This window comes from Gracilinanus agilis, chromosome 6, assembly GCF_016433145.1.
Source record: "Gracilinanus agilis isolate LMUSP501 chromosome 6, AgileGrace, whole genome shotgun sequence".
Taxonomy (NCBI): domain Eukaryota; kingdom Metazoa; phylum Chordata; class Mammalia; order Didelphimorphia; family Didelphidae; genus Gracilinanus; species Gracilinanus agilis.
This window is the reverse complement of record NC_058135.1, coordinates 256,139,880-256,160,839: the sequence shown is the minus strand read 5'-3', so window position 1 is coordinate 256,160,839 and position 20,960 is coordinate 256,139,880. Positions and strand designations below refer to the sequence as shown.

The 20,960-nt window shown below is 52.6% G+C and overlaps 1 protein-coding gene and 1 long non-coding RNA gene across 3 annotated transcripts in view; one reads left to right on the top strand and one right to left on the bottom strand.

The window, feature by feature from the left end:
- The window catches only part of LOC123251820, a 39,666-nt gene extending 33,690 nt beyond the window's left edge, over window positions 1–5,976 (bottom strand). For both annotated transcript variants that reach the window (XR_006506514.1, XR_006506515.1), the window contains exon 1: window positions 5,801–5,976. This is a non-coding gene — a long non-coding RNA (uncharacterized LOC123251820). The remainder of the gene's footprint in view (window positions 1–5,800) is intronic.
- Window positions 5,977–6,601: 625 nt separating this feature from the next.
- The window catches only part of WT1 (WT1 transcription factor), a 65,817-nt gene continuing 51,458 nt past the window's right edge, over window positions 6,602–20,960 (top strand). The window contains exons 1-3 of the mRNA XM_044680678.1: window positions 6,602–7,037; window positions 15,218–15,340; window positions 16,526–16,628. Of these exons, the coding sequence (XP_044536613.1) occupies window positions 6,602–7,037; window positions 15,218–15,340; window positions 16,526–16,628 (662 nt within the window). The remainder of the gene's footprint in view (window positions 7,038–15,217; window positions 15,341–16,525; window positions 16,629–20,960) is intronic.

Sequence of the window (20,960 nt, the reverse complement as noted above, 5' to 3'; positions counted from 1 at the left end):
TACTCCTCCTCTTTCTCCTTCTCCTTCTCCTTCTCCTTCTCCTTTTTCTTCTTCTTCTATTCCTCCTCCTCCTCCTTCTTCTCCTCCTCCTCCTCCTCCTCCTTCTCCTCCTCCTCCTCCTCCTCCTCCTCCTCTTCTTTGCTTCTTCCCCCCTTTCTGTCTTGCCACTGTCTGTCTCTGTCTCTCCCAGCTGTGTCTCTCCTTCTGTCTCCTCACTTCCTATCTCTCCTTTTTCATTCTCTCAGCAATGATTCCACAAAGAACTGTTTTCAGCAGATCTTTAAACGTGGTTAAGAAATCATCCTCATAAAATGCTAAATATTGCTGTTTTTCTCTTTTCACTAGCTAAGACGGTGACATTGAGTTAGCTCCATTGAATGTATCCCCCCTCTCTCTAACCGAAAAACTTTGGATGCTTTTACAATAACCCATATATCCAGTATGAAAGATAATAGTGATACCTTGTTTTATATGAACTTTTATACACGGGGATCTTGGCTTCATTGAGATATTTTATGGCTTAATACATCGGGATGATTTATATTCACATTTTGCCTAAGCATTATACTAATAAATTTAAACGGTTCTCCTGTCCTGCCCCGGGGTTCGTTTTCATCAGGGGGTCCTCGTAAGAGAAAAATTAAAGCAACAAGTTCTTAGTAAGAGGGAGAAATTGGCCCAACTGCGTTGGATCACAAATTTAAAATGACTGACCTTCGGGGAAACTGAAAGCGGCCATCAAAACCCCAAAGTCCCCCATTGCCCACCCTTAGCACTCTTCCACCAAGGAGCCAATACACTGAAGTTAAGGGTTTAAAAAAAAAAAAACAACAAACCCAAAGTCTCTCGTTCTGGAGAGATTCCTGCAATTAAGCTCTCTTTCGTGGGGGAGGGGTGGCTCATAGACAGGCTAAAATATGTCGCACGCCTATTTGCTTGGAGAGTATCTGCGGCGTCCCTACATAATTAAATCCAACACACAGAGGCGCTGACCATTATTAAACTCTCTCTAGCCGGGGTGGGGAGACGGGGGCAGAGATAAAATCCAGCCTGTAAAAGATGTTCCATTATCTTGTGCGCCTTTTTAAACAGGCAGGCACACAAACACCCTCTTTCCCCAACATTTGGAAAGAATTTTATAACATCAGAAAGATTCTGAGATTGAGGATTCCTGCCCCCCCCCCCTTTCCTTTTACAGGTGCAGAATAAGTAACTTTTTTTAGTTCTTCGCAAAGTTGAATTTGGGGTCAGGAGTTCTAATTGTAACCTCAGACTGGAATTCCAGATGGCGTGTTCAGGACTGGAAGCAACTCTCAGTTCATCAATTTGACGAGCTGGAGGATCTGTTCTGGTTATGGCCCCGACTCCATTCCCAATGTGGCATTAATGCAGAACAAATTGAGACATATCCTCTATGTAATTAGTTCCAGAATTTACAAGATTTACGGTAAAATAATAGCCTGGACTCTGCCTGATTCTTTTATTTAGGGTTTCTCCCGGGGACCCGGGAACGTCTTGCGGTGGCAGGACTGCCTCTTGGGGAGCCGGGGTGGCACTGACTTAAGTCCTGGAAGGAAGAAATCGGAGGCCTGGCAAAGAATTTTGTATCTCTCGCAAGATCCGGGGAACAATTCCCCCCCTCTATTCTGCTTCATCTCCTGCACCCCTTTAGGGCTGTCAGTTCCGCAGGGACGTGTGTGTGTGTGTGTGTGTGTGTGTGTGCGCGCGCGCAGCGACGTCCGGAAAGCGATGGGCTCCGTTAAAAGATGGGTACAATCGATTGGCTGGGCAGGCAGAGCCAGGGCACCGAAGCCCTTCAGCCACCTCAAAGAACAGACTGGTTTCTGCTCAGGGTTGCGTGGCACGTAGCCTTGGGGAGTAGTTAATTCCTTCCCAGGGGGCAGGAACCCCCTCCCGCGCTCTCTCGCTCCCAGTCTGTCTGTCTTCCCGCAGCGCGTCCCGTGGTCCTGACCCTGGCGGACTCCATCCCTAGCAGGGCCGGAGGTGGGGGTGGGGTGGGGACGTCTGGGCGCGGTGAGGTGGGAGCAGAAGTGGAGGCGCAGCGGCTTGGAGCCTCCCACAGCCCAAGGCGCGTCGCAGCACCCAGGGCTGCCCTTCCCCTCCGCTAGGTTCTCGAAGGAGCGATTGAGCGCCTGCTCCTGCCGAGCTTTCCTTGGGGGGCAAAAGAAGGTCAGGCCCACTATTTATTACGGGCTTCAGCTCTCCGGGGCAGAAGGACAAGGTTCTTGACAGATCACTGGGCTCCTGCGTGTTTGTTCAGTTGTCCGCCGCTCAGGAGGTTACCGAGGGAGCGGGGCCACGGTGGCTCGAAGAGTGCCGGGTTATTCCCCGGTGTCCAAGGGGCTAAGCTGGCCCTGCCCGCTCTCCATTAGATGTGGCTGACAGCGCGCAAAGGTGGAAGGCAGGAGTCTGAGGGAGCGGGAGTTCCCTCTCGCAGGAATCTTTCTCCTTTTGATCTCAGGATAATATATCTATATGTATACGTATATATGTATTTGCACACACATCCCGGGTCCGAGAAGCGCTTAATCAAAGACTTCTTTGGCAGTTTTTGCCCGGGGCTGCTCTCCGCCCCACTCCACTCCACTCCTTCCTCCTCCTCCTCCTCCCAGTGTCGCCACTCCGGCTCCACCGAGCTCCTAGAGTAAGCAGTGGAGGGGGACGGTAGCCCTAGACTGCCCCCTCCTTCGACCCCGCTCTTTCCCATCCCTACCCCCACCAGAGAGACTTGGTCTAGGCAACCTCTTTTGGGTGCCGGGAAGGTACATTTCTCTCCTGTTTGTGGTTTCTTTTCTCCGGCCGGAGGCTGCTGGGTGCTCTTGGAAAGGGGGAGGTGGAGGGATTGGGCTGAGACCAGGGGACCCTCGAGGGAGTCCCAGAGCCTGTCTCCCACTTTAGGTTTACTTGGAGAAAGGCCGAGACTACCAAAATGCGACTTCCGTGCTGCATGCCAGAGGATGCAAACTAGAAGGGAGAGGGAAGTTCACTCATCTACCTGCTCTCGCCCATCTGGGACCCCCCTCTCCTCTCCTTTCCAGACCCCACGGACACTGCCGACTTCTCATCCCCAGCCCACCTCCTGAGGGAACTCAGAAGACACAGGAGTGGAGGAGGCCACTGGGGAGCCTCTACTCTCTGGGTTTAGGACACCCGGCTAGAACCGGGCCCCTGAGGAGAACCTTCTTCCTTCATGTACCCACCGGGACAGAGTGAGAGGGATGAAGAGAAAAAGGGACCAGAGAGAGAGGAAGCTTGTGCGTGCGTTTTGATGTTTTCCCCGAGGGTCTGGTTAGTGGAGAGGAGTGGAGAAGGTCCCAGATAGGAGGAGCCTGGAATCGCCCCCCCAATTGTCTAATCTCTAAATTTTCTTTGAGGAAACAAAGCAGGTGTATATGTGGAGAGGAGTGTGGGTTGCCATAGGATATGGCTTGCTTGTAGCCCCAGACGCTTCAACACAGCCCAGGGCTGGAAGCTAAGAAAATCTATACGAAGAGAACCGGCTAGCCTCGTAATTAACCAACAAAATTCTCCCACGCAAAACAAAACAAAAGAAAACAAAATCCTAACAAAATCCAAACCAAACGCAACAATAAGCCCACCCCCGTATCCCCCATCCAAACAGGGCACGAAAAATCGAAGCAATCGCGACTCATTCGTTTAGAAATTGGAATCCCCGGGCTTCCTCTCCTTTCTCTCCCAGAAAGTCTTGCGCCCGTACGCACAGTTCCAACTTTTGCAAAAGCAAACGATCCCCAATCTGGGAATAGAAAGAGAGGACGAGAAACTCAGACCCGGTGCTTCCTGGCAGAATTAAACTTCCGAACCAGGGGAAGAGCTTTCTATTTTCCTCCTCTAGAAGAACAAAACCTGTTGCCAAATCCACCCTAACCGGAGGCAAGAGACCAATTTAGCCCAAACTAACAAACCCTAAAGATTTCATAAGGGGCGAGGAAAGGAGGAAAGGACTGGGGGGATCTGAAGGGTGGGGATAGCTGGGAAACAGGAGCTTTGAAAATGTTCTTTAATAATCTAAATGGGATTGGGGAGGGAGGTGGGAGGTTGGGAGGTTGCTGCACGATGCAATTTTGAAGGTGATGTACATCTATCAGAGACTTGGAGGTGTATGTGGGAAAGGATTCAAGTCCTCTGAAACAGAATGAGGGTGAGACGAGATGCGGGATTTTTGGGGGGCGGCCGTTAGTTAAAGAAAAATTTCCTTCCAGGTTCCTCTGCAGAAAGGAATTTACACAATCTTTGAAAATAAAGTGGTTTGCTGCACTCATTCATTCATTCAACAAAAACAGAGAGGGCTCGGCTCTTTTGGGTGCACCTAATCTGTTTTTCTGGAGGTGTGCAAGAATTTCCCCATCCTGACTCTCACCCCAGAGCCATTGTGATGCTGGTCGAGGTTTATTTTTTGTTTTTATAAACGGATCCTTTCTGTGTAAAATTGTAATTCTCTAACCTTTGGGTTAAGCTAAGTGAAAAGCAGCCGGGCCCTTACTTTGAGTTATTTCTCTGAAAAATCAGGTGGCTACCGCCAGTCTAGCATGGAGATACCAGGACAGCGGGCAACCATTTCACAGTTTCCCACCTCGCGGTCCCGATGGCGCCTTTCCTCCATACTCTAGCAGCAATCTTAGGAAGAGCAAGAAGCGGAAGGGGCAAGGGCTCTTCTGCCCAGGGTTGTTTTCCCAAACTGGACTTGGGCACACCCAAAGAAATCCATACACTCTCCAGGAAGCCAACAAGGGTTCCATAGGGACCGGTTGGGTTAATGTGGAATTGTGCGTTAGAGAGTAGTAAACCGGGGAAAGTCGGAATACTTCTGCTTCGGCTTGTTCAACCTCATTACAATGGGTTTCACGGGCCCCTGAGAACGCTGTTGAGCCTCTGAGAGCAGTATATTTAATCTCGCGGGCTGAACTCTGCTGGGACATCCTCTGGGATCTTCCTACTTCATTCCTTTCTCCACCTCCCCCTGACCCTCATTCCCCTCCCACAACTCCCTGGCTTGGAATTGGAACTAGTAAGAACACTTTGGGTGTTACAGGGCGTCGATGACTGGTGTTGGGGCGGCGTAGGTAGACGTGAGGGACAGGAAGAGAGACACCTTGTAAGGTTCATAAATTCTCAGAATCCGGGAGCGCCCCTCTCCCTGGTAAGCCACTGCCGAGGGCCTTTATTTTCCTTATCGTGCCCTCAGGTTCAGGTGCAGGATGTTCCCAAGTGGAGGTGCCACTGTTAACTGATTTTCGGGGGACAGGGATGAAGGAAGGCACCCCCGCCGAGGAAGGAAGATGATCATCAAAACATTGCAGAGTTATTATGCGTGATATACTCTCCCACTATGCTAGCCATCTGCTCGCCTCCCGGGATTGACTCCCTCTAGCTAGCCCATCACCCAAGCCAGATTAGGTGAGGCAGGATCTATCCCTGAGTAACTGTCTACAGCTCCGATCTCCCAACTCCAGAGCGCAGCAGTGCTCAGACCCCTTCTGGTCCCTTGTTGCGAAGATCCAGAGCTACCCTTTCCCACCCCGCAGCAGGTGCCTCCTGCCGGCTAACCCAGAATTAACATGCCCCACTCCACTTCTCTGGATTCTGTAACGGAGCCAGAATCGCGAGCAAGGTGCTTGAGGGTTCCAAGCTCCTTCCAAGCTAGCGAAGTTTCCCAAAGTCCCGCCTCCCTCCAACCCACCCCCCTGGGACTCCCACGGCCTTCTTTACTCCAACGCTTGTTCCCTGTCTAGTGTCTACGTAAACACTCACGGCTTACCTGGAGTGCCCTTCTCTCTCTGGAGACCCCGACACCCGCAAAATCCCAGAGGGGAGCCCAAGCTTGGGGGCAGGGAGTCGGGGGTCCGCACCACAGGACAGTTGACCTCGAGCGGTGGGAAGAGTTGGGGCGGGGCGTGGGGTGGGATGGGTTGGGGAGGAGGGCGATGGTGTCTATGCGAGATCCTCCCCCAAGTCCGCCCCACCCCGCCCCCGGGTAGCTCTCTCCTCCCTCCTCGCACTCAGGTCGCCCCGGGGAGCAGCGCCTGATGCTTGGTAGGGCCTGAGCTGCGGTGTGAATGGAGCAGCTGGATGTCCTAGCTCCTCCTCCTCCCCCGCCGCCAGCCCCTCTTATTTGAGCTTTGGGAAGCCGGGGGCAGCCAGGCAGCCGGGGTAAGGAGTTCAAGGCAGAGTCCACACCCAGGGGGCTCTCTCCAGCCGGACAGTCAGCTCCCTCCTTTCCTCCTCCCTGTCCTCCCACCCACCAAAAAAAAAAAAAAAACACCCACCCACTCGTCCACCCCGGACAGCAGCCCATGAGCTGGGGCCCCGCTACTGCTGCCTCCGCCTCCTTCCCGCCGCGACCCTGGACTTCCTACTGCCGCCGGAGCCGGCTTCCACGTGTGCCCCGGAGCCGGCGTCTCCCCGTGCGCTCCGCACTGGGCCTTGGTGCCTGCAACAGGCCGAGCAGTCGGGAGCGCGGGGCCCAGGTGGCACCTGGAGCAAGTTCGCTTCAGTCGGGCAGGGAGGCGAGCGCCTTCAGGGGCGGCGGAGCCGGGGGCCGGCCAGCGGGGAACAGCCCATGGGCTCCGACGTGCGGGATCTGAACGCTCTGCTGCCCGCTGTCCCCTCTCTAGGCGGCGGCGGCGGCTGCGCCCTGCCTGTGAGCGGCGCAGCTCAGTGGGCTCCAGTGCTGGACTTTGCGCCCCCGGGCGCCTCAGCCTATGGCTCCTTAAGCGCCCCTGCGCCCCCACCTGCCCCGCCACCGCCTCCGCCGCCTCACTCCTTTATCAAGCAGGAGCCGAGCTGGGGCGGCGCCGAGCCGCACGAGGAGCAATGCCTGAGCGCCTTCACAGTCCACTTCTCTGGCCAGTTTACCGGTACAGCAGGAGCCTGTCGCTATGGCCCCTTCGGGCCGCCCCCGCCCAGCCAGCCGCCCTCCGGCCAGGCCAGGATGTTTCCCAACGCTCCCTACCTGCCCAGCTGCCTAGAAAGCCAGCCGACCATCCGTAACCAGGGTAAGCACCGAGCACCGCGCCTGGGGGGAGTGCAGCGCAGCGCAACCCTACACCCCACTCCCGAACTGGGGAAGTTCAGGCAACTGTCGCTCGCTTCTCTTCTCTCTCTCTCTCTCTCTCTCTCTCTCTCTCTCTCTCTCTCTCTCTCTCTCTCTCTTTCTGCTTGCTATCCTTGCTCCAATCCTGGTCCTGGCTTCCTGAATTTGACGGGTCCTGCCGGGAATGCGAAAGTCCCAGGGGGATCCTAAAGATGGGAGACCGCGGCATTGCCCCGCAGGGTCCTCCTCTGGTCTGCCCCACGGCCTTTATCAGAAAGAGGCGCCGAAGCTCTTGGGGAGGGGGTTTTAGAGACCTAAGAGGCCCGGACAGAAAACCTGTGGCCAGGGGAAAGACTTCCCGCCCTCCTTTTCCCCAAGCCAGGTCGAATTAGAGAAAGTTTCTGAACTGTTCGCAGGAGCCGGGAGGGGCCAACCGTAGGGCATTCCTGGACTTCTGCTCAAATGAGGCATCCCAGAAACCTGGGGAACGGCGAGCTGGTTAGGAGGGAGCGTTGGTGCCGCCCTGGGGAGAGATGCGCAGTCGGGAGAAGGATAGTCTTCAGTCACAGGACTAAACACGGAGGGATTTTCCCTACCATCTTCAGACCCGAGCCCCGGGCGAGGGAATGGGGAACTCAAGAACTGCCTCTTGGCTCCTCCAATCAGCCGAGTCTGCGCGGGCTCTATAGCCGCAACGATTCGGAGCCATCACAGATTCAAATATAACTGGCTTCTCGATCTAGTAGTTCTCAGCGTATTCGACTGCCCTGTCCGCCTCGACCCCTCTCCCCCTCTCCCCTTCTAGGTACCTCCGTATGGGGTTTTAACCCTGAATTGGAGGGGAGAGGGTCGAAGGGACCATGACCGGGGATCTTACGAATGAAAAGCAGACAGGTTTTCGCCTGGTGACAACGTTATTCTAAACCCGGTGTAATTACAAATCATGTTATAATAGTTAGATCGTATTAGAGAAAAGCTGTAAGCGTTTGCCTAGACTCGGGGAGCGGCCGGGGTACCGTAGGTTCAGAACCAAGAATTAAGGCCGACAACCTTGGAAAGGGAACCGAATTTTAGAGCTGGAAAGGAAGTGAGTGGCTTTCTGGTCTAACCCTCTCATTTTACAGAATAGGAAACTGAGGCCGGAAGAGGCTAAAATGACTTCCCCCCAAGGCCTTATTGTTAGGAAACAATTTATTTTTTTTTTTAAACGTAATGAAACGGGAAATGCCTCAATGTGTTACTGAAAACTGCTAGTTGGAAGGACCGAAAAGGGAACCTGAAATGTGATTTCGTTGATCTCTTTGTTAATCGAGGGTCGAATTTAGATACCCCGAGGTTAAGCAAGCATCCTTCGTGGGCTGTAGTTGCAAATAATTCCTTTGCCAATTCTCGGGCAATCCTAAAGGTAAAACCAGCTCGGGCTCTAGACCTCGGGAATTCTGTCCTAACGAAGCTACTGTTTTTACAGGCACAGAAATCCCCCGCGAGCTTGGGATTTCGTTGTTTCTGGAACTAGTGGCCCGAAGGGAACCTAGTCTGTAGAGTATCCTAAGCCCTAACTGCCGGGTTCTATTCCACGCCGCCCGGCCTGGCTTCTAGTTTCTGCTATGAAGCCTTGCTGACCCTTAAAGGGGGGAATTCTGCGCTCCTGAAACCTTCCTATTCTCCACTCCACTACTCAGTCACGCCGAGAAACCGAAACTTCTTTCAGGGCGGGAGCCCAGAAGTTGATTAGTCCTTCCTTCCTTTCTGGTCCTCAAACTGTTCCCCCAAAGTGGGCATGCAGATGCTCTCCCAGGGGTCCTGGGAGCCCGGGGCCTTTTAAAGTTGGCCCTTTTCTCACGGTGGGTGGAGAAGTCAGGGGAGACCTTCCTGGAAGTCTCTTTCTTGCCTTTGCAAAGCTAAACTAGGCCCTCTTTCCATACCAGGTTGGAGAAGGGTGGAAAGAAAACCCCTATGCGGAAACTCCAACCTGGCTCACTTATTAGCTGTTGGGCTAGGAACTTTAGTGCCTCAGCTTACTCATTTGTAAAATCAGGGCTTCTTAATGGAAGCTCCATAAGCTCGTTTTAGAAAGCATTTGGATAATGACTTCAATATAATCAGTTTCCTTTGTAATCTCTGGATTTGATTTCACACATTTATCAACCTCATTTGAAGAGGGAATTTATAGGTTTTCCCAGACTGCAAAGGGGCCTTAAACAAAACAGATTAAGAAGTCCTTCACTCAGTTAGCTCTAATGGTCTAAATCCTTCCAGATCTAAAGTTTAGGAAGATGGGAAAGCCTTATTCTGCTCAGGGTTGGCTTTGGGAGTAGGAATAGGCCCCTACTCTCTCCCACAACTGAGACCACCCTCCCTTAGCCTGGCACAGTCCTCTAGCTCTTTCTTGCTCAATTCATAGACTGAGGCCCTGGGTCTCACACAATTCCAAGAAGGCCCAGAAGTCCAGGTATGCAGGGTTAGGCAGATACTTTCCTCCAACTGTTTCAGAGTTTTGGTGACCCGGCTGTGGGCTAAGCGTTTATCACAAACTAGGGGACCATGGAAGAACTTGGAAAGAGAGGAGAGAAAAAGAGAGGGGGAAAAGAAAGAAGAGAGGAGGGAGAGAGAGAGAGAGAGAGAGAGAGAGAGAGAGAGAAGAGAGGGAAAGGAAAAAGAGAGAAGAGAAAAATAGGAGAGGAAAAGAGAGAGGAAAGAGAAGAGAGAGAAGAGAAGAGAGTGGGGGGAGAGAGAGATAAAGACAGAGAGAGACACAGAGACACAGAGACAGAATCATACTTTAGAGGAGCTCCATTCTGACAGTTCTTTTGTAATTAGAATTTAATCCCTGAACAGGCATTTTACCTAAAGTTGAGTCAACACCCCCCACACCCAAAGAGATGAATAAAATGCAAATATAATGAGTCCTCGCTAGAGTCCATTTCAATTTTATTTTCAGGTAAGACTTGAGAATGTGGGGTTAGAGACAGGATCTGGATGAAAGAGGGGAGACAAGTGATTCTTTGGGATTTGGTATCTCCTTATTGGCCTTTGGGAATGGAGAACATTGGACATCTGTCCTCTTGACAAATAATTTACTTCCTAATCTCCCACAAGAAACCTAGGACAAGCCAACTGGAGCCTTTTCAGTAGCCAGACCTCCTAGCATTTCTCTGGGCCACTCATAGGTTTGCAACTGTCTAGAAGAATGAGCTGGAGCCAGAGAAAGCCTGACCCTCTCTTCAGAGGTCTGTACAAAACCTTCCTCGACTTGGATGGACCCTTTCAGTCAATGCCCTATTCTGGGGTCCCAGCCGGAGGTGCTTGAGTCCAGTGAAGAAGGAGGGAAAAATTATTCTCTCTCTGGGTATCAGCTCACACTTCTCCTTCCCTACCAGAACTCCCTTCTGCTGTAATTTTTTCCCCCAGAGAGACACCTCAGGTTCATGGAATAGATTGAAGCTTTTCAAAAGTATGGGCCCTTTTCCCCACTGTGAGAGAATCTGTTCAGATCTGCCTCTCTTCAGAAGCTCTTACATCTGGGAGATTGTCCCCAGGATGTCAGAACTCATTCCTCTCAAGTGGTAGGGCAGAGGCCAGGCTAGGAACAGGAATGATGTCCAAGCTTCTCTGGCCATGCTCATTTCTCCACCAGTTCCCTGCCCTTCCCCAGGGCCAGAAAAGCAGGGCTGTCTACCATCTGGTTGCAGAAAAAAGATTTGGGTTGTCTTCCTTGTTTTTATTTTGTGAAATTGCAAACCTTCCAGAGAAGGACGCTTTTTTCCTTTCTGGAGATCTGACTAGGGTGCAACTGAAGCTTCTTTGGAGAATGAAGAGTCAGGTTCCAGGACTAACAAGTGCTGCCATTTATTAGCTTTGTAGCCTGGGGCACAGGCCAAGCCTGTTTCCTCAACTGTAAAATTATTAAAATGGGAATCATGGCACAGTAGAGTTGGAAGGGAATTTAGTTATAATCTAGTCCAACACCCCCATTTTACAGAAGAGGAAACTGAGGCCCAAGGAGTCTGAAGTCTTGGCCCGATGTGCAGATAGCCTTTATCTAAATAGAAACCGTTCTCCCCGAATTTCCTCTTTGTTCACCAGGTTCTTGGCATCAACCAGCTCCTTCCTCTCTCCCTTCCCCACCACAATGGCTATACGTTCTACGCCCCCCCCCCAGCCTTTGGGGTTCCCTTGGAGAGGGGGTCCTTAGGAACAGCCCTGGCTTTTTCTCCAGCAGTAGAAGGGGAGGCGAGTTGAAGACCGACCTCTCATGAAGGCGGTCAAGGCTACTTTGAGCTTAGAGGCCCATGCTGACCGTGGGAAAGACGTTACCTTGGCCCGCCAGTGCCTCCCTCTCTCGCCAAGAGCTGGAAAACAGAAGCTTTGCCCCTTTCCCTGCTCAGCAGCCTTCCGTTCCCCTTCCAGCTGTTCTCCAGCTCTCTCCCTTCCCCGCCCCACCAACAAAGCTGCGGCGGCAGCCATGGGCTCCTCCGTTGAGTCTGTCCCACTTTTGCCCTCCTTCGCTATGTCTCTTGTAGCCCTGGGGACTCGGGGACGGGCACTACCAGAAAGAGGGGGTGGCGGTGGGGGTTGTGGGGCGGCGGCGCTCTGGATAAGGGGCGCAGATAATGGCAATGGAGACTCCCCGAGTTTTCTCCTGAAATTCTCATGGAAGGCCGAGGTGGAGAGGGAGGCAGTGAAGGGGCGGTGCAAACCTCTCGGGTCTCAGCCTGGCTCGGGTTCACCAGGCCTTTGATCCCCTTCAGGGACTCAGGCCTAAGAGGCTGTGCTTCGTAAGCAGGTGACGGGGGCAGTGGAGACTGAGAAGCTCAGACGCGGAGGGATCCTCCACGCTGAACTGCGAGGACTGACCTGTCTAGTCCTAACCCGCTACGGGATGCATGCCGGGATCTGGCCTGAACACCCGACCTGCTGCGCGACATTTCGCCGCAGTTCAGGGCTGCGGAAACAACCAGAGGGTACAGCGAGGAGACCTTCTTGCTCTTAGTTCTTAAAAATTAATAAAATAAAATAAAGGAGGGGCGGGGGAAGGAATATTTCAAAGCTTCCCTCCCCTCCGCTTCCCTCACCCTGCGTGGCAATGGCCAAATGTTGTGTGGAAGTTGCGGTCTGTGGCTCCATTTAGCCAAGCCACTAGTGATAAAAAATAAGGGAAAATCGCGGCAAGGATGCTGCTGCTGCTAACCGCAGGGCACCTTTGCAAAGCACTGCGTGTTGTTAGTTCATTGGATGAGGACCTTGTCTTGGGATATTTAGCACCTCCGTTTTATAGACGAGGACCCAGACCCAGAAGGCACAAGGTACTTGCTCAGGGGCGTCAGGCTACTAGGAGATGGTTTACTCAGGGGTACGGGTCTCTGTTCTCCTCGAGGCAATTTCCCCCGTAATTAGGATCCGCGGAAGCCTACCATTTCAAGTTCATTGCAGACCATCTAATTCAGACCTTCGACTTCCTTGAATGGGCAAGTGAGATTTGGATATTCGAGGCGAAAACCCAGACTTCTCTTTGCTGGTCACACCTGTTTACTGAGAGGGCTCGATTCTTCGCCTGTTGGTCTGGCGAAAACCTAGACGGCCCCAGGAACGGGGCTGCCCAGGGTCTGGGAAGGCTTTCAGGGTAGGGTACCCCTGCCTTGGCTGCTGGGGACTCTCGGGGAGATCCTGAGGCTCTGAAGGATGTCCAGTGGGGTGCCTCGCTAGTCCAGGAGGGTAGGAGGCGATGGGATAAGGGAGGCCGGCCAAGGGTCTTCCAGGTAAACAAAAAGCGCTAGCCAGTTGTTGTTTCTTCTCTTCTTGAGAGATGGAGGGAAGATTCTCGAACGTGGAATTAGGAGCCAGGGGTTCAAATCGCCAAGCTTTGTTTTTTCAAGCTGTGGGACTGTGCCCAAGTCACGTTCTCCCCCAGATGTCTTTTTCCTCCTCCGTAAAAGGGGAACCACCATAGCTATCCTAGCTGCCTATCTCGCACGATCATAAGGAAAAAACTTAGTGAACTGCTACAGAAAGAAGAATCATCGCTGTTCTCTGCTCACTGAATTTTCTTAGGACCCTAGTTAAACCAACATTCTGGCCCCGACCAGGACCTTTTGTTGGTCAGTCTAGACCTGTTTGGAGGGCTGAGAGGACGGTAGAGTTGGAAGGGACCTTAGAGATCAGCTACTATAGTTCTCTCATTTTACAGATGATAAAACCGGGTCCCCCCAAACTGTTTCCCGCAAGGTCCTATATCCAGTAGTCCCAGAACCTGCCTTAGCACCCGTTTGCACACTGTTCCCGATCTACGAAGTTCATCCCTCTATTGTTTGTAGCCATCACCCCTTGGTTTCTTTCCCCCTTCTCTATCTGTCAATGCCCCCCAATTTCTTTCGTCCCGGGTATATACAACGGAGAGACACAGGCAGGAGCGGATAGTGGGGGTGTGAGACGACTCCCTGAGTTCCAGCAACCTTGGAAGAATGCCCTCTCTCCCTCCCTAATCCACACCCCTCCTAGATTCAGGAACTCTGGGCGAATTCTCCTATTGTCTCAGATATTCTCCCACTCCTTGTGCCCACACTGCCAACGCACGCACAGGTTCCCACCAAGAATCCCACCTCTCTTTCTACGTTTCCCACCTTCCAGAAGAAAGGAAAAGGACAGGCGATCGTTACGGCCCTCTGTTTTTAAGTGGGGAAAACAAGTCATAAAAATAGAAAATAATAATTAAAAAAGTAATAAAAATAGAAATAGCACTCAGTAGAGAGCGCCAGATCTGGAGAGAGATGACCTAGCCCCCTGGGCAAGGCGTTTCCTTTCACTGGGACTCAGTTTCCTTATGTGGAAGATGAGGAAACTGGATTAGAAGGCTTCTAAGATCACCTTCCTTTCAGCTCGAAGGCTGTGGGAGAAAAGGTCCTTGGTATGCGATCTCCAGGAGTGAACAAATTCAGTTCGCTTTTCACCCAACATTTGAATCGGGATAGATGTTTTTCTCAAAACTATTCTTTTGAGTAATCAGTTAAGTATTATTCTCCCTATTTTATCGTCGAGAACGCTGAGTTCCCAAGAGGCCGTTTGACTTGTCCAGGGTCGGACACAAAATGTCTGGGGGAAATGACGGGGAGCAAAGCCGGGTGTTCTGGTCTCCCGGGCTGTGAGTGCAGGGAAAGGTGGCCCAGCCCCGAGTCTACCTCGCTGAGTCTACCTTAAAGTGGAGCCAGGAGGGCCGTTTCCCCAAACGTCCCTTGGGTAACAGCTAGTTTGAGGGATCCGGGGGTAAACGGTGATGGGGGGGGGGCAGCGGATTGATCAAATTTACTCGGCAATTACAAGGTTTTTGTTGTTGTTTTGTTTTAAGTCGGACTTGTTTAACTAGCTCGGAGTCATTAATGAAAGTTGGTGCCCGGGCCACTGATTTACGGTTTGGTGTCACTGAGGGGTCAGCAGCGCGGATTCATTTTACTCTCAATCTACTTGGTCCTCGCGAGGGCTTGGCTGTTTAGTTTTGTGGGAGAAAAACTTTCTCCAGAAGGGGAAAGTTGTTAGTGGCGATGCGTAAAGGCTCTTCGGAGCGCTGAAGACCTGGATACCAATTAGAGAATACATAAGAAATAGATTTTGAAGGGGGGTGGGGGGACTAGGCTTCTCCCTTATTCTCCTCTTCCCCGCTTTCTCCTCCCCTTCCTTTCTCTTTCCTCTCTCTTCCCCTTCTTTTTCTGCTCTCTTCCCCTTTCCTCTCCTCTCTCTTCCCTTCTCCCCTCCCCTCCCCTCTCCTCTCCCTTCCTCATCTTCCTTCCCCTTCTCTTTCCTCTCTCTTCCCTTTCTCTCTCTTCTCCTCTCTCATCCTCTCTTCTCTTCCCCTCCCCTCTCCTCTCTCTTCCCTTCTCCCCTCCCCTCCCCACTCCTCTCCCTTCCTCTTCTTCCTTCCCCTTCTCTTTCTGCTCTCTTCCCCTCCCCTCTCCTTCCTTCTCTTTCCTTCCCAAGTCCCCATGCCACTTAATGGGACAGACATAGGACAAGAAGGGATGGTTCCTAGGGTTTGTGGGGAGGAAGAGGAGCATGGGGAGGGGGAATGCAGATAGCGGCTATCCCTAGGATGGCAGCCCCCAAGGGAAGCTGACCCTCACTAATCCCTGTGTTTCCCCTTGCTTCTCTCAGGATACAGCACTGTCACTTTTGATGGAACACCCAGCTATGGACACACACCCTCCCACCATGCAGCGCAGTTTCCCAATCACTCCTTCAAACACGAGGACCCTATTGGTCAGCAGGGCTCTCTCGGTAAGGAGGCAGGCTGGCTATGTAATGTAATGGCTTAAGGGCTTAGGGAAGGGTGGTGGAATGGGGGCAGAAAGGGGGTACCCCCTTCACATCCCGAATATGGGAAGGGAAGCAAGAGATGGGGGCAGTTCCTCTAGTCTACCATCCTGCTCCCCACCCTGAGAACCAGTATCAGATGTAGGCTAGCACAGGTCCAGTCCTAGGAAGTCTCCACTGAAAATCACTTGTTTACAAACAAGTTTGCAACACTTATGTTTGAAGAGCAGCCTAGCTAGAGGTGGAAAGACCCATCACCAGAAACCTAGGCACCAGGTGACTTGAAGATGGCTGGTGCTGGTGCTGGTGGGGCCCAGGAATTCATTCCCAAGAGGACTTTGGACTTAGGATCAGGTTGCCCTGAGTTCAAGTCCTATTTCTGACACTAATTCTGTGACCATGAGCCATTCACTTAAGCTCTCAATGCCCCACGGAACACATGGAAACTTAAAAAAACAAAAACAAAAAACAACCCCAAACCTCTTACCTTAGGTCTTAGAGTCAATACCGTGTATTGATTCCAAGGCAGAAGAATGGTAAGGGTAGGCATTGGGGGTCAAGTGACTTGCCCAGGGTCACACAGCTGGGAACCGTCTGAGGTCAGATTTGAATTCAGGACCTCTTGTTTCTGGGCCTGGCTCTCAAACCACTGAGCTACCCAGCTGCTCCCACACATGGAACTTGAAACGCATTCATTTATCCGTGTTGATGAAGGCGATTCTCTAAGCTGATGAAACCCTCCCCAAATCCGAACTCAACGGGGTCATGAAGAACCTTCTAGTAAGACAAGGGGGGAGGGGCGGGTCGCGATTAAAATACGCTGGTGGCAGGAATACCCACTTGGCGAAGTCATGAATATTTTGAAGTCCATTTTAAAGAATACGTATCATAAATGGCAGGGTTGTCCCTCCCCCATAATGCCCAGGTGCTTATTTTGTATTAAAACAAATCATGAGCCTTTTCCTACAGAGAAGGCTTGAAACCTCGGGAGTCTGGAACCCGGGGTTGGGTGGTGGAGGTGGCGATGGGGGGCGGGGAGGGGAATGTGAAGGGAGGAGCGCAATTTTCAAGCCTGGAGGGGAACCAGGACAATCGCACCCCAGATCGAGGCTCCACACCTTACGCAAGCTCTGTTCTCCCCTCCTCTAGGCGAGCAGCAGTACTCCGTGCCTCCTCCGGTCTATGGATGCCACACGCCCACCGACAGCTGCACCGGCAGCCAGGCCCTGCTGCTCCGGACTCCCTACAACAGGTAAAAAAGTCTCCGAGCCTCCTCACCCTCGCAGTCAGAGAAAGAACCTCCCGGCTTTCTGTCCCCTGACTGCGGGCTTAGAAAACGGGCCCTGCGGGCAGGAGGGACCCGCGCGCTGTCCTGGGTCCTGGGACTCCACCAGGGGCCGGCCTCCTAAACCGCGCTCGGAGTGGCAGCTCCTCGGGGGAAATGCCTGGGGCGCATCCCCCAGGCCGTCCTCCCAGCTAACACCAGGAGGGAGGAGAGCTCGCTGGTTCTCTGAGGAATGTTCAGCTAATAAGCCGAACCAATGAGCTTATTATTATTATAATTATTACAGAACTTATTATTATTATTATAATTTTTATAGAACGAATGAGCCAATAGGCTCATGTGTTTAGCGAAAACTCCGAGGCCCAAAGGAACCCCGCCAGGCACTGGTCCACGGACGCTCCCTTTCCTCCCAATTCCTACCGTCAGGATCTCCCCCTTTTTTCTTAGAGTTCCTCCTTTAGGTTGTTCTAAACACTAACAAGGACTAAGAAAACGATGGCAGGCTAAACTTTAGCAAAAATAAGAACAGCAGCAACTATTTTTGAAGAAACGCCGGCATGAGAACGAGATAGAGCTAACAAAAAGGTAGCGAGAAGGGGGCAGCTGGGTTGCTCAGTGGATTGAGAGCCAGGCCTAGAGACGGGAGGTCCTAGGGTCAAATCTGGCCTCAGACACTTCTCAGCTGTGTGACCCTGGGCAAGTCACTTGACCCCCATTGCCTACCCTTACCACTCTTCTGCCTTGGAGCCAATACACAGTATTGACTCTAAGACGGAAGGTGAGGGTTTAAAAAAAAAAGGTAACGAGATGATGGTGATGGCGATGATGATGATAGCACTATGGAGGTAGCCTGGAGAATTGAGCCGGTCTTAGTGCCGGGAAGGTCCGTGTTTAAGTTCTTTCTCCTAAAGGCTGAGCGATCCTGGATGTGTCACTTAATCCCTAATTGCTCCCCGAGTCCGAGTGGCAGAGAAATTGCGGATGGGCATTGATAGAGAAAATGTTCTCCTCTATCAATAGCAACACAGGCTTGGTTTCCCCCTCCCCTCAAGTAAATAATAAAATCAACTCTGCTGACGATAAGGACACCGTAGTGTGCAGAGGAATTGGTTTTTGATTTAGAGTCGGCAAGATCTCGTTTGATTTCTGGTCTTGGGTGACCTTCTGCCAATCACTTAACCTCTTTGAAAAAGTTTCCTCATCCATAAAATGGGGCTAATAATAGCTATACAGCTGTCCCTCCGGTTGTAGTGAGGCTCAAAGGAGATAATATACGGAAAGCGCTTTGCAAAATCAAAGCCATAATAGGAATGTAAGGCTGTTATTTTTAAGCGAATCTGCTGTGAAAAGTTACAGGTTTTCAATAGAAGGGGCTAATTATCTTTTGGCTGGAGGGCCCTTGGCTGTGCCTTCCCTTATTATAGCTTATTTTCTGGAGAGCTGGAGCCCACGGAGCAGATTTCAGGAGGTTGGGGAAGTTGAAAACATAGCTTTATTTTGGTATCATTAGTCTCCTTTGTCATATCATGGATTGTCTTTTATGCGTTTAAGAACATAATTCTGAGAAGGGGCCCAGAAGCTCGAGGACACAAGACAGGGCGTTTTTATTATCATCATTTGATAAAAGTGGAAACTGAGTTCTAGACGAGGAAAAGGTTTGCCCACAGATAACGCTAGTAAACAGCAAAGGTCTGAGAGTTCTCTCCCTTTGAGGGTGTCTTTTCTGACGATATTCTACGGAGGCAGCGGAGTGTAATGAAATGACGGCGCTTGGATTTTTTGGAAGAGGTTTTTTTGGGCCTCAGTTTCCCCAAGATTCCATCCATCTCTAAATCTGCTGACTGTTCATCTTCCTGGGCTCCTGGCTCTTTCCTTTCCCTTCTGGGCACCTCGGAAGCCCATTGGCGATCGGGCACTCCTGGCCAGGCAGGTCTCGGCATCCAGCTGCGCTTTCTGCCCCAGCGCCGCCTCGCAGGGGGCACGGCGGGCAGAGCTGACGCGACCCGGCCGAGAGTAGAGTCGGCCTTGTAGCCGCCGCCGCCGTCGCGGGGAGGCAGCCCCAGCTTGGGCCCTTTGTCCTGCTCTCGGGAGCTGCGAGAGAAGCTTTGCTTCCCTCCTCCGCACCTCCCTCCCCCCACCTCCCCTCCCCAAAATTTATTTTCAACTTTTGGTGAACTTGGCCTCAGTCCCGCGACTCCGATAGGGTTGCTTAGTAACTCGGGCGCAGACAGCGGGCGCAGCCCGGGCCTGGAGGGGAGGGAGTGGGAGAGGGATGCGATGGGGTGGGGGGAAGCAGAGAGGAAGAGGGGAAGTGGCCACGGCGTTTTCCGGCTCCCCATTGGCCTCTCATTACCTCACCGTCCTACTCCCCCAGCTGGGGGGATCCTGACACTTCCTATCACCCCCCACCCCCATCCCAACTTCTCTCCCCTTGGTGCTGGGGGGAGGGGGGGCAGGGCTGACGTCAAAGGGAAGGAGGCAGTGAGGTAATGAAGGAAGGAAAAAGGCCTGTCAGGAGAGATTGGGTGGGTGGGGGTGGGGGGAATGACAGAGACTGGTCCTCGGGTCCCTCGGGTGGAGGAGGAGGGGCTCGAGGCTTTGAGCTAGTGCACCTGAGTGCCTCCCGAACCCTAGCTCTGTGCTCAGTCCGCTTCGGTCTTGGCCACCAACTCTCTTGCCCTGGTTTGAAATGGGGCCCGATCTCTGGCCTGCAGGCCATTCCCCTCCGTGGGTCCAAAAGACAGTGCAGGTCGGCGCACCCTGGCTAGCGTGCTGCAGGGAATATGGGGCACCCGCAGCCTGGCTTGTCCGCTGCCCGCAGGGCCGGCTGCCTTTACCACCCTCGCTTGTTGCCCTCAGTTCCACCGGATTCTTGGCTCTCTAGGAGGGAACCTGGAATGGAGATGGAGCTCCCTGTCCCCTGGATATGGCCCGTCTGCCCTTGGTAAAGGCGCAGGATCGGGAGTGACTGCAGGGCAGGGACCAGGGGGTGCGGAGGAGCCAGGATCCTGCCAGCACGTGAACCCCAAAGTGGAGTTTTTGACTGCTGCTCCCTTAGCCCAGGGAGAACCCAGGCCTAGGCTCGCACTTCCAGGAGTCTGTTTTAGGACCTTTCCAGGCCTCGGGCGCAGAGCGTAACCTCTCAGGCCCCGCCCCGCCCAATCCCGGCACTCCTGGTACACCCGCAGCATCCCTTAGCCTTCTTCGAAGGAGCGAGACTCAGGCAGCCTAGGTTGGGGAGTGGGAGCGCTCGCTGTGGGGAGGAGGCAGGAGATGGGGCGGAGGAGGGGTGGGGAGGGGAGGGGACAGCCGGACGCCTCTGGGGTCTCCAGGAAAAGAGAAGGGATTGGGACAGGAAATCGGGCTCGGGGGAGCTGGAGGAATCTGGCGAGCCTCTGGGAAGTGTGGCTGCGACCCACTAACACACACACCCTTCCCTCCCCTCCTCCAGGCCCTGGGACCCCGGGGGAGGGAGGTCACCTCCTCTCTCCAGCTCTGAGCCAGATCGCTTTTAATTAAAGTGATCTAGGAGGTGCCTGGGGTTTGAGTTGGCCTTCTTCCAGGCTCGGGGGCGGAAGTCTTGGCTAAGGAGCCCGCAACCGAAGGAAGGGAGGATACCAATCCCTCCCCCCCTAAATCCCCTCAAGGCCAGGCTGTGTCCCGAGGCTGTCCGCCTGCGTGTTGGAGGGAGCGTGTCATGCTACTGTCCAAAACTCTGAACCAGAAACTCGACTGTACAAGGCAACTCTTAGGGGTCAGTGGCCCACACAGCTCCCAAGATCGTCCTTTTTACCCCCGGCTCTTTGAATCTACCCTTTCTCCTAAGTGTCCTCCTCACTTAGGTGGGCTGCTCTGGGAGCAATAGGGAAGCCTTAGAGAAGGTCTCTTTTCTTACTGGGCGGCTTCCCCCTCCCGGAGAGCCTTTGGTGGACACTGTTTAGCGTACTTCTTCTCTTGTGAATCACTGCTCTCCCCAGTCCGTGGCTCCCTTTCCCAGAAGCATAATCCTAGAGCTCAGCTATTTGAATGCAATCAAAAGGTCCCCAAGTAATTCATCTTCACCTTTCAGTGAACCACTCGGACTTTTTTTTTAAAACCTCTTACCTTCTGTCTTAGAAGTTCTAAGGCAGAAGAGCAATGAGGGAGAAGCAATGTGGGTCAAGTGACTTGTCCAGGGCCACACAGCTAAGAAGTGTCTGAGGTCAAATTTGAATCCAGGACTTTCCATCTCTAGGCCTAAACTCAGAATTCTTGTTACTGTTTTGAAGTTGGAAAAATCCTGTGGATATTTGAAGAGCA